This window comes from Trachemys scripta, chromosome 14, assembly GCF_013100865.1.
Source record: "Trachemys scripta elegans isolate TJP31775 chromosome 14, CAS_Tse_1.0, whole genome shotgun sequence".
Taxonomy (NCBI): domain Eukaryota; kingdom Metazoa; phylum Chordata; order Testudines; family Emydidae; genus Trachemys; species Trachemys scripta.
Genome location: NC_048311.1, coordinates 41,872,762 through 41,885,193, shown reverse-complemented (window position 1 = coordinate 41,885,193; position 12,432 = coordinate 41,872,762). Strand labels below are relative to the sequence as shown.

Below are 12,432 nucleotides of genomic sequence, written 5' to 3'. Positions count from 1 at the left end.
TGAGGTGCGCTAACATTCCCCTTTAATAACCCGACACGCTAGAGTACAGTGGCTTCATGGCCCCGGGGCTGGCAGGAGGCCCCAGCATGGCAAAAAACCAGTTCATTGGGGGGAGAGGCCTGGGGCAGAAGGGGGCGGGGTTCAATCATCCCAGGCCCCGCCTCTAGCCCGGTCCCATTGAATAATCAGCCTTCGCTTTGCTGTAAGTGGGGCGCTTTGTTTTTAAAAACCAGACACAAGAGGGATGTAAAAGAGGAGGGCGGGCCTGGCCCCCCCCACGGCAGGACTGCATGCACCCCTGGCCTGCCCTACACCCCTGCTGCAGCCCCCCGCCTAATAAATAGATGCGCTCTGCAAAGCCAGGGGGAAGAGCCAGTGCGCTCACGCTGGGCCACGGCTAGGGGGCGCTCTGCTTGGGGCCTGAGCGTACTGGGAAACCAGCAGGAGAGCGACCAATAGGGAAGAGGGGGCTGTATGGGTGGGGCAGGGGATACAAATGTAAGCCCTGCCCCATCCCTCAGCAGCCACCTCCCCTTCAGCCAGGGGGCAGGAGGGGGGGGGGAAGGCTGCCAGGGGCAGAGGCCGTGAGCAGCGAGGGGGGCCCTGCCAGTGCCAGGCTCCCATGCCCCCCGGTGGCTGAAGGCAGCGGTGTTGGCAGAGTCCCTCGTGGGAGGGGTGGGGGCAGCTGGTCAGTTCTATTTGAGGCAACGCTCGAAGTAGGTGGAGCCGATGTAGCCGCCCCGCATGGAGCGCTGCACGTTCTGCTCAAACAGGCGTCTGTTGTTCTGAAGGACCTCGGCAGCCTCTTTGTTCAGGGGGTCTTCGGGGTTTGGCTCCTGCAGGCGGGGAGTAGACAGAGTTAGAGGCTGGCCACGTCCCTGATCACCCCCACCCAAGTCAGGGCTGCACCCCCCTGCCACGCGCCACCCCTACCGTCCTTCCCCGAGTCCAGCTGCAAAACAATCCTTAGTCCCACTTCCAAGGGCCCATCGCTGCGTCCCCCACCTCCAGTCACTTTAACCAAAGGAGACTCTGTGACCTAGTGGACAGAGCACTGAACAGGAAACCTAGGTTCTATTCCTGGTTCGCCACCGTCCCTGTCAGTGCCTCAGTTTCCCCACCTGTAAAATGGGGGTGGATACTGACCTGCTTTGTCAAGTTCTAGATCAGAGCTAGTGTAGCAACAGAAAGTTGCATCACCAACTACCCCGCTATAGTTAACGCAGTACATCACATAAGCGGATGCCATTATAGTGGTATAAGGCACCTTTACACCGGTATGACTGCAGCCAGGCTAAGGTCATATCGCTGTAAGTGTGTGAGTAACATGTCACTCCTCTAACCAACGACGTTACAATGGTACAATCTCTGCATGTAGCCCAGGGCACAGTCAGCTTGTTTGAAATCCCTGCAGCATTACCTCTAATTATGTTGTAAGAGACCGTTCAAGGTGAAGTGGGCACTTAACACACCTCTGCAGGCGTAGGACAAAGGAGGGTTAGCACGTCATAGGTTGCTGTAATAAGCCATAAATCCAGCGTCTTTATTGACTTTTAGTGTATAATAAAGACACTCCTACGGTACACCCCCGGTTGTCACCTACCACTCCAAGGCCCATAAGGGATATCAGGTAACAATTACAACCCATACTGGATGGGGATCACATCCAGAAAGAAATCTTTCCCGAACCCCCTCCCCTGGTCTTCAAACAGCCCCCCACATCCATCAGAAGCAGGCTCCCCACCAACTCAAAGCAGCACCAGACCCTCTCAGAGCAACTGATGCAAAACCTGTAGCTATATCTTCACTGCTAGAAGGATAAATACCCCACACGTGCACATGCCTGTCAAGATCCATGGGTTGTACACACGCTTATTACATGTGGTGTACCTCATCCAGTGCACTATATGCCTCAACAACTACATGGGCGAAACAGGACAATCACTACCATCTCACCCTTATCACCTCTGGGCAAACACTTTTCACATAGCGATCACTCTGTATCTGCAAAAACAACAAGGAGTCCGGTGGCACCTTAAAGACTAACAGATTTATTTGGGCATAAGCTTTCACGGGTAAAAAAACCTCACTTCTTCAGCTCCAACTGAAACCCACGAAAGCTTATGCCCAAATAAATCTGTTAGTCTTTAAGGTGCCACCGGACTCCTTGTTGTTTTTGTGGATACAAACTAACACGGCTACCCCCCTGATACTTGACTCTGTATCCGGCCTCTTGGTTCTCGTCTTCTAAGGAAACCTCTGCAACATCTTCAAAAGATGAGCCTGGGAGCTTAAATTCATAACTCTGCTAGACATGAAAAATCATGGATCAAAGACACTGGATTTATGGCTCATTATAACAATCTGTTACCCACTAACCCCCCTTTTCTGTCCTATAACTAATATAGTCTACTTCACTATGAATGGGTCCCTTGTTAATTCCTTAAATGTGTGTTAATTCCTTATGCTAAACAATCTGTTCCACCTTGTATTGAGCTGTTACACCTGAGAACCTTTCCCAGACCCAAAGAAGAGCTCGGTGTATGCTCGCAAGTTTGTCTCTCTCACCGACAGAGAAGTGGGTGCAAAAAAACAATGGTTCTCAACAAGGGGTACGTGCACCCCTGGAGGTACACAGAGGTCTTCTGAGAGTACATCAACTCATCGAGATATTTACCTAGTTTTACAACACGCTACATAAAAAGCACCAGCAAAGTCAGTACAAACTAAAATTTCATACAATGACTTGTTTATACTTCTCTATATACTATACACTGAAATGTAAGTACAATATTTATATTCCAACTGATTTATTTTACTATGCGGTAAAAATGAAAACGAAGCAATTTGTCAGTACTACACCTCTACCCCAATATAATGTAACCCGATATAACACGAATTTGGAAATTTGGATATAAAGCGGTAAGGCAGCACTCCGGGGGGGTGGGAGGGGAAGGGGGAGGCTGTGCACTCCGGCGGATCAAAGCAAGTTCGATAAAACGCGGTTTCACCTATAACGCGATAAGATTTTTTGGCTCCCGAGGATAGCGTTATATTGGGGTCGAGGTGTATTGGCTCTGATACTTATATTTTTAGATCTGATTTTGTAAGCAAGTCGTTTTTAAGTGATGTGAAACTTGGGGTACACAGGACAAATCAGACTGCTGAAAGGGGTACAGTAGTCTGGAAAGGTTGAGAGCCACTGCAATAAAAGATATTGCCTCACCTGCCTTGTCTCTCTGATACCCCGGACCAACACAGATACCTCAACATGGCAAACAACCCATAGTTATGTCAAATATTCAAAATCCATTTAACTCCAATGACTGATGACCATTTTGGAGAAATGACAGCACTGTTAAAACATCAGCACCCCCACAGAAGAAACATCCCAAGATCTTCCCATAGACCCCCCAGTTACACAAGGAAGGACCAGATCTGACATTCCCAACCTTTTTAAGGTGGAAAAAACATGGAGAAAGTCTCAAAAATTCACTGTAAATGCGTGTGAGGGGACAAGCCCCATTTCTGGTTTTTAAACCCCTTTGCAGGTCACTTTGAAAGGGGAAGGTTTTCCTAGCCCAGAATCAGGCTCCAAACACCTGCCGAGGCAGAGTGAGTGCTGGGTGTGACCCATTGTGGTGCAGATTCAGAAACAAGACCAAGCTCAGGGAAGTCTGGAGGCTGTTCCCATGCACCCCCCTCCCCAAAACCAACACACTGTGAAAAGACTAGATTCCAGCGCACACCCTAAAAGGTTCTAATCTAGCAGGGAAAAGCAGAACAAGGAGGTTTGGAAGCTGAGGCCAGACAAATTCCAATTAGAAATAAGGCACAAAACTTCAACAGTGTCATTAACCACTAGAACCAACTACCAAGGGAAGTGATGGATTCTCTATCTCCCGATGGCTTCAAATGCAGACCAGATCCCTTTCCTGGGAGATGCTTTAGCCAAACTCAAGTTATTGGGCTCAGTGCAGCAGTGAGAGGATGGAATTTAGCAGCTGGGCAGGATCGCATTGTAATTGGCAAACGTCAGTAAACATCACTTTCACCACGCATCCACCAATGAAAAACATTTCCACTGATCATCAAAAATTACAGAGGCAAAGAAAGAAATGTTGCTTCAGAACTCGGAGTTTGATTTAAGGCTATTTACTTTGTACCATTTGACATATGTGGACAACTGGGTTTTCACAGTGATAAAACTAACTTTGAATCTCAGCGTCTAAGGTCACTACACAATTGTCCGGCCCTCCCCCAATCATTTTCTACACGTGTGAAAATTTTAAAATATAGAAATGGGGGAGAAATGCTTAAACCCCGTCATTTTGGAAAAGTGTAAACATTTAAATGGATAAAAATTGAAAAAATGCATAAAAGAAAAACACCCATCACAATTACAGAAAAACCAGCAATCGAGGTCTGCCAAACCTCACTGTACGGGAGGTCAGACCAGAAGATCTAATGGTCTCTTCCTGGTCTTAAACTCAAAGAGAAGCGTCGGTTTCTTTTTAAGGAAGTTAGAGGGTGTCTTTACAAGCTAGCATGTCACGGGACAGCAGCTTCACTTTTATCCTGGCGCCCGCGTGGAATGCACGCGACAGGGCAGAGCTCAGATCTAATCCCCTTGCGCTCTGCAGGGCCTTGGAAATCATGCCATTACTGTCGGATCAAGAGGCAGGATGGCCCAGTGGTTAGAGCACTTGGGAGTTACATCTTCTCTTCCCTGCGCTGTCACTGCCCGTGTGACCAGCCACCTCCGTGCTTCTCTGCCCCATCTGTACAATGGGTATAACGGCCCGGCCTGGCCCCACAAGGCCACATGACGATAAATCCACAGAAGATTGTGAGACGCTCAATTATCACAGTGATTGGGGGACCTCAGAGAGGGGGGATAGACGGGAAAGTTGGTACTGATTTCCACCTGCAGGATGTATTTTAACATTACATTAAACTCCACTGATTCTGCCCCTGGGTATTTTGATCGACTGTAGAACTGCCTCAAGAAAGAGACAGATGAGGGATTGTGGGGAGAAACACATTTGCTGAACACCTCTGCTCAAGAGAACGGCAGCGAAATAGTTCATGATGCTACCATTTAAAGCTGCCCGTCATTAGGGTTCAGGGTTAACAGTCCACCGAGCTCACCCATTTCAGGCTGCTGGCAGATGCTGCTCAACCCGTTGCCCCTTTTCCCCTTTGGGGCGGCTCTCTGCACCCATCACGTTGACCAGAGTCTTTAGGGGAAGCCCCGGGACCCCCCAAAGGCTCCACCAATTGTGTCAGAGTCAGTCCAAGGCACCAGGGACGCAGCAGCTGAGCCAAAGAAGAGACCCCGCATCCCAATGGTGCGTGATGGGCTCTTGGCAGGCTGCCCCAAGCCGGGCAGCAGCTCCACCCCCAAGGGCACAGCAACCAGCCATGCCCAAGGAACGAGCCGCAGGGCGCCCAGCCGGCGCCAGGGCGAGGGAGCCCCGGGCAGGGCCAAGCAGAGACCCAAGGACCTGCAGAGATGGAAACACACAGGAGAGCCGGCCCCGGGGCCTTGCCAGGCAGCTGGCCATGCGGACCGGAGCATGGCAATGCAGGCAGCTCAACGCACAGCTACGACAACCCCCCCAGCCCTTGCACAGAGTAACCTGCCAATGCCTCCCTCGGCTCTGAGGGGACTGCACCCCCCGCCAGACTGTGCCACAGCCTCCCCAGAGACCCTAGGAAGAAATCACCCTGCCCCACCGCTCCCCCAAACTGCAAGGGAACAAGGAGATCGGCACCCCACGACCAGCCCCCAAACACACATGGCGGGAAGCAACCACACCCCCTCCTAGCCCTGCTGAAACGCCAGGGCTACCTCCACCCCGAACAGTGCAGGGGACACTGCGTCCCTCCCACCTCCTGCCCCACAGCCCACCCGACATGTTCCCCCTCCCCTCCACCTGCCTCCCATCCCCCCCAACAGTGCAGGTGAACCCCCCCCACTTACTCACCAAGAAGAGGTACTGCAGACCATAAATTATAGAGTTTATTGTTAGTACAGGTTTCCAGTCCTCTCTGCGGGGCAGAAAAGAGTTGTGAGTGAGGACCCTGCGGCCAAGCCCACGAGAGGAGCAACACCACACTGGGGTGGCAGGGGATCATCCCAGGTTCTAACTGGGGAGGAGAGCCAGACAGGAGACATGGGAGGGCAGGGAGAGGAGGTTTTGGGGTGGGGATCACATCAGAATCTGACTAGGGAGATGGGGATCATGGAGATGATGGGAGGAGGGGTTGCCCCAAGACCTGTATGTAAGGAGAAGGGCAGTGCTGCTGGAGGGGAATCCCCCATATCTCTCCCCCCAGGCTCCATGGGGGTGGGCCACAGGGGATTCCCCCTGTGATGCTGCATGACTGAAGATGACCATTTGTAGCAGTTGCTACCACTGTTATACAATTGCAACAAATCTTATACAAAGACTATCATGTGAGGTGTCAATGGAAAAGTCAAATACAATTATCCTGGCTAAATCCATGGATCACCACGGCATCTGAAGGTGTGAGATTGGCTAGGTATCTGTATCTCACATGCGTTTGTCCTTGGGGTAATCCCCACAAGGTAGCTAACATTCAGTCTCCCCAGCCCATTGTGAATGGACTACTCAGAAGAATCAACTCTCTTCCCGAAGACACCTCAGAGCGCAAGGAGCCAATGGCCACCCCTGTGATTCAGTAAAACATGTAAGAGATCTGATGTGGACACGTGACCTCAGACTCCATCTTTGTCCATACACGCAGGCTGTATTCTTTGTTTGGGACAGTAACTTTCCATACACATGGCAGAGGATATAAGAGGCACCTGAGACATCTCCAGTTTGTCTCTTTCCTCTAAGAGGGAGGTGGGTAAACTACAGTCCACGGGCCACATCTGGCCCATGGGATTGTCCTGCCTGGCCGTTAAGCTCCTGACCGGGGAGGCTAGCCCCCAACCCCTCCCTCCCCCACACCCTCACCTCACCACACCACGCTGCCAGCGCTCTGGCCCTGCGCTCCTGCATGGCTGGCTGCGGCCGGGCAGCAGGGCTGCGAGCTCCTGCCGCTCTGAGCGGCATGGTAAGGGGGCAGGAAGGGGTTGGATAAGGGACAGGAAATCCCAGGGGGCAGTCAGGGGACAGGGGGCAGTTGGATGGGGCAGTGGTTCGGAGGGGGAGGGGGGGAAATCAGGGGATGGGAAACAGGGGGTTGGATAGGCATGGGAGTCCCAGGGGGCCTGTCTGGGGGCAGGGGTGTGAATAGGGGGCGGGGCAATCAGGGGACAGGAAGCAAGCGGGGTTGGATGGGGGCGGGGTCCCGGGAGGGGGCAGTCAGGGGACAAGGAGCAGCGGGGGTTGGATGGGTCAGTAGTTCTGATGGGGGCAGTCATGGGGCAGGAAGTGGGAGGGGGCGGAGGCCAGGCTGTTTGGGGAGGCACAGCCTTCCCTACCCAGCCCTCCATACAGTTTCGCAACCCGATGTGGCCGTCGGGCCAAAAAGTTTGCCCACCCCTGCTCTAAGAGGAGCATTTTGAACAATGGACTGAGGACCGTCCAATCTTTTGGAAGTTACCAGAGAGACTTTATTCCAACATTTATTCCACCAGCCGTCTATTCCATCACTGCTACAAGCCTGATGTAAGGACTTTGCAATCATTTGTATGTATATGATCTTTTAACCATTTATAACTATTCTTTTTATTAATAAATTCTTGGTTTATTAAGGATTGGCTGACAGAGTGATATCCAGGTAAGATCTGAGATACATTTTGACCTGGCGGTAAGCATCTTATCCTTTGGGATTGGTGGAACCTCACATGGGGTGAATTGGGTTTTCAGTAACCTCTCACTATATTAGACCAGTTTGTTGGGATGGGAACCAATGGCTGGAATGCCTCTAAGAGGGCTGTGTTTGGCTTCTTATGAACCGGTGTGGTATTGCAGCTCATTTGCTACTGGTTTGGTGAATCTAACTGTAGTTAAAACCACCAGTTTCTTGCAGTCTGCTCTGAGTGTGCATTCTCAGTGAGGTCCATTCAAGGCACCAGGTCACACCCCATATCTCCCCCTCCCCCCTCGATCTGCATGGGTGGGGCAATCCCCCAGACCGGCCTGGGGGTAGCAGTGATAGAGTGGGGCGGCCAGGTGCGCTCCCTACCTGAGGATATTTAGGCAGACGTTGCCCTCTAGGTCTATGTTGGGGTGGTACACCATGGTCTCACACTTCACCTTGGGAGGGTCATGAGGGTAGCCTTGGCCTACCTGCAGACAGACAGACAGGGACAGACAGATGGGAGAGTCATTCCCAAGGCCCCCCCACAGCAGAGCAGCTGGGCCCAGACTCCATGACCCCGCCAACTCACAGGAGCTCTGGAATCCCCCCCCCACCCGTAGTGCTGCTCCCTCCGCAGCAGGAAGGCACAAGCGGCCCGGACTCCTGGGTCCTCTTGCCAGCTCTGGGAGACTGTGGGCGTGTCCTCAGCTTCCTGAGCAGACACAGCACCTTCCTCCCTCCGAGGAAAGGGGACACCAGATTCGTGGGGTCGACACTCCCTCCTTGGTCAGACACCGCGCAAGGGGAGTCCAACACGGGGAAGCCCCAAGAGCCCCCCGACCCTTCCCTTCCCGGCAAGGCTCCTGTGAAAATCAAGCTTCACCCCAGGGGCAGGGAAGGGACTTACCTTAAAACTGAAGACAAACTTCCCCCCTTTATAGAAACCCTGAAAGAGAAAAGACCTTCAGCGAGGGAGGGATCCTCATGGGGGGTCCCCAGCATCCCAAGGGGCTGGGCTCAGCTCCGCCCCATGGATCCAAGGGCAGGGGACCAGAGACGCAGCAGCTAGGGGCTTTGATCACACTCCCTCCATGTGCCATTCGGCTCAGCTGGCATTGTGGGGCCTGATCCAGGGTGGGGTTGAGGGGCACTGGCAGCGCTGTGGTGGGCAAGCTGGGATAGCAGGGGGGAGGGGAGAGGGGACGCGCGGGGGAAATATTCAGGATTGAGGGGTGCCAGCAGCACTGTGGTGAACGAGCTGGGATAGCGGGGGGTGGGGGTATAGTCAGGATTATGGGGCACCGTCAGGGTTGCAGTGGGCGAGCTGGGATAGTTGGGATCGAGGGGCAGCAGGGGCATGTGCAGAGCCATGAATCTTTTGCAGCCCCTGCCCCCATCTCACTCCCCAGCCTACTGGCTCGGACTCCAGCACCGCATCACCTCATGCAGCTGGAAGGCAGCTCCGTGTGCATCGCTCCCTTCCCCCCCCGCACCCCGGTCTGCTGCAGCACCAGCTGGGCCCCCTGGGCCTGGGCCAGCACCCGCCCAGCAGGGAGCAGCAACCGGAGTCTGGGAACAGGCCGAGCCCATCAGCTGAGCAGCAGCTGGGGCTTCCCCAGGAGCAGGAAGAGAAAGTCAAGTCCCGGCATGCAGGACTCCCTGCTCCCCACCCACGTGCCGGACCCCCTCCCTGCCCATCCCCCCTCACCTCGTCAGGGCAGATAACTAGCTTGAAGTTGAGGAGGTCGTCCTGGTCGGAGAAATCTATTTCGCATGTTTTCGGCAAATTCAGTTCGTTAATATCTGGGAGGCAGGAGGGAAGCAGGGAGAGACGGGTCAGTTCGGAGGATAACCCCAGATCCCTCCCCTCACGGAGGAGCCCCATGCCCACCGCACTTTCTGGTGCAGAGATCTGCCCCCTATGGAAAGAGGCATTGCAAAAGTGGGTGGGACAATCCTGACCTGGCCCCCGCCCACCCTGGGAGGGAGACAGACCTGGGAGCCTCCTACTAAGTCCTTCTCACTGGAGGTCCATGATATTCTGGCTGGGGTCAAGACACTGGCTCTCAGGGATCAGATTGGGGGAAGTGCCATATTGAGAGCAGACCCCAGGCACTCAGCCCTGCCCAGGCCCCACTCACACAACAGGACGAGCTAAGGCTGTGTCCCAGTTCAGCCTGGCACTGGGTCTCTGACTGCCCTCTCTCATGGGGCGAGGCCCAGCAGGATCAGGCCCATGGTGAAGGGCACTGCACAGAAACATGCCAGGGAGGGGGCACACGTTCCTAACAGGACATAGGCTGAGCCTCACCGGGTACGTCCCTGGAGCACAGCCAGGATCCCCCATCAGCTCAGGATGGGGCAGAGGGAGCCCAGGGCACTGACCTGCCCCCTCTGGAAGAGTGGACTAGAGCTCCAGACTGGGACACAAGCTGATGGGGATGGACACTGGTATCTTTCTGGGCACAGCCAGAAGTGGGGAGAACCCAGGTTTCTGCCCTTTGCAGACACTTGCACAGCTGGCGCTGCCTGTAGGGATGTCTGATTTGTCGCATGGTGGGGTTTTCATCAGGGGCCCCCAGTGGGGTGTGCACCCCACCCCCAGAAACATGGGTTCCCATGGGTGGGGCTCCCACCCTCGCCAGGGAAACCCCAGGAGACACCCACACCGGGGGTTCCTCCTTCCTTGCTGGGGAACCCCAGGAGACCTCCCCACACACACTGGAGGCCCCCACCCCCACCGGGGAAACCCCATGAGACCCTCCGCACATATTTGTCTAAGGACCTCCACAAGAACACGCCCATATTGAGCCCTGCCACACTGGCCATCCCCCTGCCTGTTCCCACCCCTCCAGCGAATCTTCCTCCCCTGTTGCATCGAGGAGCCCCCCCCCCCGCCCCCTCCCAGCATGTGTGTGGGGGGAGTCTCAGTATGTATGTCTTGGGGACGCTCAGAAGAGCGTGAGCCCCATTGGGGAAGACCTCCATAGGGGGTGGCTCTCAGAGAAAGTGGTGGAGGAGGGATTTTTCCCACCCAGGTGCGAAATGAATTTTGTTATGTGCACCAATATGGGGGTGATGTGTGACGCATCACCTTCATATTGGTGCACATAACAAAATTCATGTGGCGGGGGTGGGGCCGAGGGGTTCAGCATGTGGGAGGGGGCTCAGGGCTGGGGCAGAGGGTTGGGGTGGCGGGTTTCCAGAGAGCTCTGGCTGGGGGTGTGGGCTCCGGGAGTGAGGGTTTGGGGTGCAGGAGGGTGCTATGGGGCTACAGCAGGTAGAGAGGGCTCCCCCCAGCTCTCTCCCCACAGCAGCATCTGGGCTCGGGGGGGGGGGGGCCCCCCCCCCCCCCCCCCCCCCCGGGGCTGGGGGGGGGGGGGGGGGGGGGGGGCCCTCTCCCCACCGCAACAGCTCCGGGGCTGGGACTGCAGGATAGGCGCCCTTCCCGCAACCCCCGCAAGTCCGGGCCAGGGCTGGGTTCGGGAAGGAGTGCTCCGACCACGACAGGTCCAGGCCGTGCCCGCCGGGTTTGGGTCGGGGTAGGGGCACCCTGGCCACAGCAGATCCAGGGAACCAGGCTAGGTTGGGGCCGGAGGAGGGGCGCCCCTCTCATGACCAATCCCCAGGGAAGATTCCCTGAGTAGCACTAAATAGGCTGCTACACGGCCATGCAGCTTACAGGGAACTTAGGAGCAGAGCCCCAGTGGGGGTAGATGAGGAGGAAGTCCCTTTGGAGGAGGGATTCCCCCATTCCCCAGCAAGAGGATCATTGATGTGTGTATGTGGGCTCATGGAATTCTGTAATGGGCAGGAGAACGTGGGAGTCTGCCCAGTATGTGAGCGGAAGATGCTCCCCCCCCCCCCCCCCCCCGCATAGGTGCTTTCACCCATGGGGCGAGGGGGAGTAGCCACTTGACAGCGTAGGGGTAGGAAGGAGGGTGATCTTCCCCATTAAGCTCCCTCCATTGGGAGGCATCTATGGGGTCTGAGTGTGGGTGCCCCCCAATGAGTGGATGGGGTCTCACCCCCCCAATACAGGCTCTGGGTGCGGGCACAGAGTGGAGGAAGGAGGCTGCCTCCCAGCACCTGCCTGAGCCAGGTGGTACCTTTTCCCTGAAGGTGGGGGGGGTGTCAATGGATCACCCCAGGATTTGCACCAGCTGGTATGTTTCTGAGTGGGGTTTCCCTTGTGTCTGGGCGGGTCTCTCCCCTAGCAGTCCATCAAGGAGGTACCAGTCAGGGATTCAGCTGGGTTACACCTTTCTGAGTTGAGGGGATCTGGGCCATCCTAGTGGTACCAGTAGGTGGGTCTGAGACGGATGGTGGCCAGGGAATCTGGACCAGGCCAGATGGTACCAGTGGGTTGGGGCCAGACAATACTGGGACCGGGCGGTACCAGGTCTGGTGGATAGAGAATTTGGGGAGGGGGAATGGTACCAATCATCTTGGGCCAGGCCAGACAGTACCAGGCCGGGTATTGCCAGGGTCAGAGCATCCAGCTACTCCCAATGAGGGTCTGAACTGGGCCATACCGAAGTGGGGGGCGGCTAGGCCGGGCAGTTCCCCACGAGGGTCTGGTCTGGGCCGTATGGGGATGGAGGTAGAGTGATCTAGGCCGGGCGGTACCGGGCCGGGGGGGGGGGGGGG

At 55.3% G+C, this 12,432-nt stretch overlaps 1 protein-coding gene across 1 annotated transcript; it reads right to left on the bottom strand.

The window, feature by feature from the left end:
- Nucleotides 1–9,667, bottom strand: UBE2M (ubiquitin conjugating enzyme E2 M). The gene is made up of 5 exons (XM_034789355.1): nucleotides 9,491–9,667; nucleotides 8,690–8,728; nucleotides 8,167–8,270; nucleotides 5,991–6,054; nucleotides 1–836 (listed from the first exon to the last, which is right to left on the bottom strand). Exons 1-5 carry the CDS (start codon nucleotides 9,665–9,667, stop codon nucleotides 696–698), a joined length of 525 nt encoding a protein of 174 aa, XP_034645246.1. The 3' UTR covers nucleotides 1–695.
- Nucleotides 9,668–12,432: the final 2,765 nt, after the last annotated feature.

Bases quoted from the DNA above. Each gene is read 5' to 3' on its own strand.
- UBE2M (XM_034789355.1), bottom strand. From the start codon at position 9,667: ATGGGGCTCCTCCGTGAGGGGAGGGATCTGGGGTTATCCTCCGAACTG. The intron at 6,055-8,166 runs GTAGGGAGCGCA...TCTGCCCCGCAG, and splicing joins GTCTGCCTAAATATCCTCAG to AGAGGACTGGAAACCTGTAC. The intron at 837-5,990 runs GTGAGTAAGTGG...CCCCGCCTGCAG, and splicing joins GTCTGCAGTACCTCTTCTTG to GAGCCAAACCCCGAAGACCC.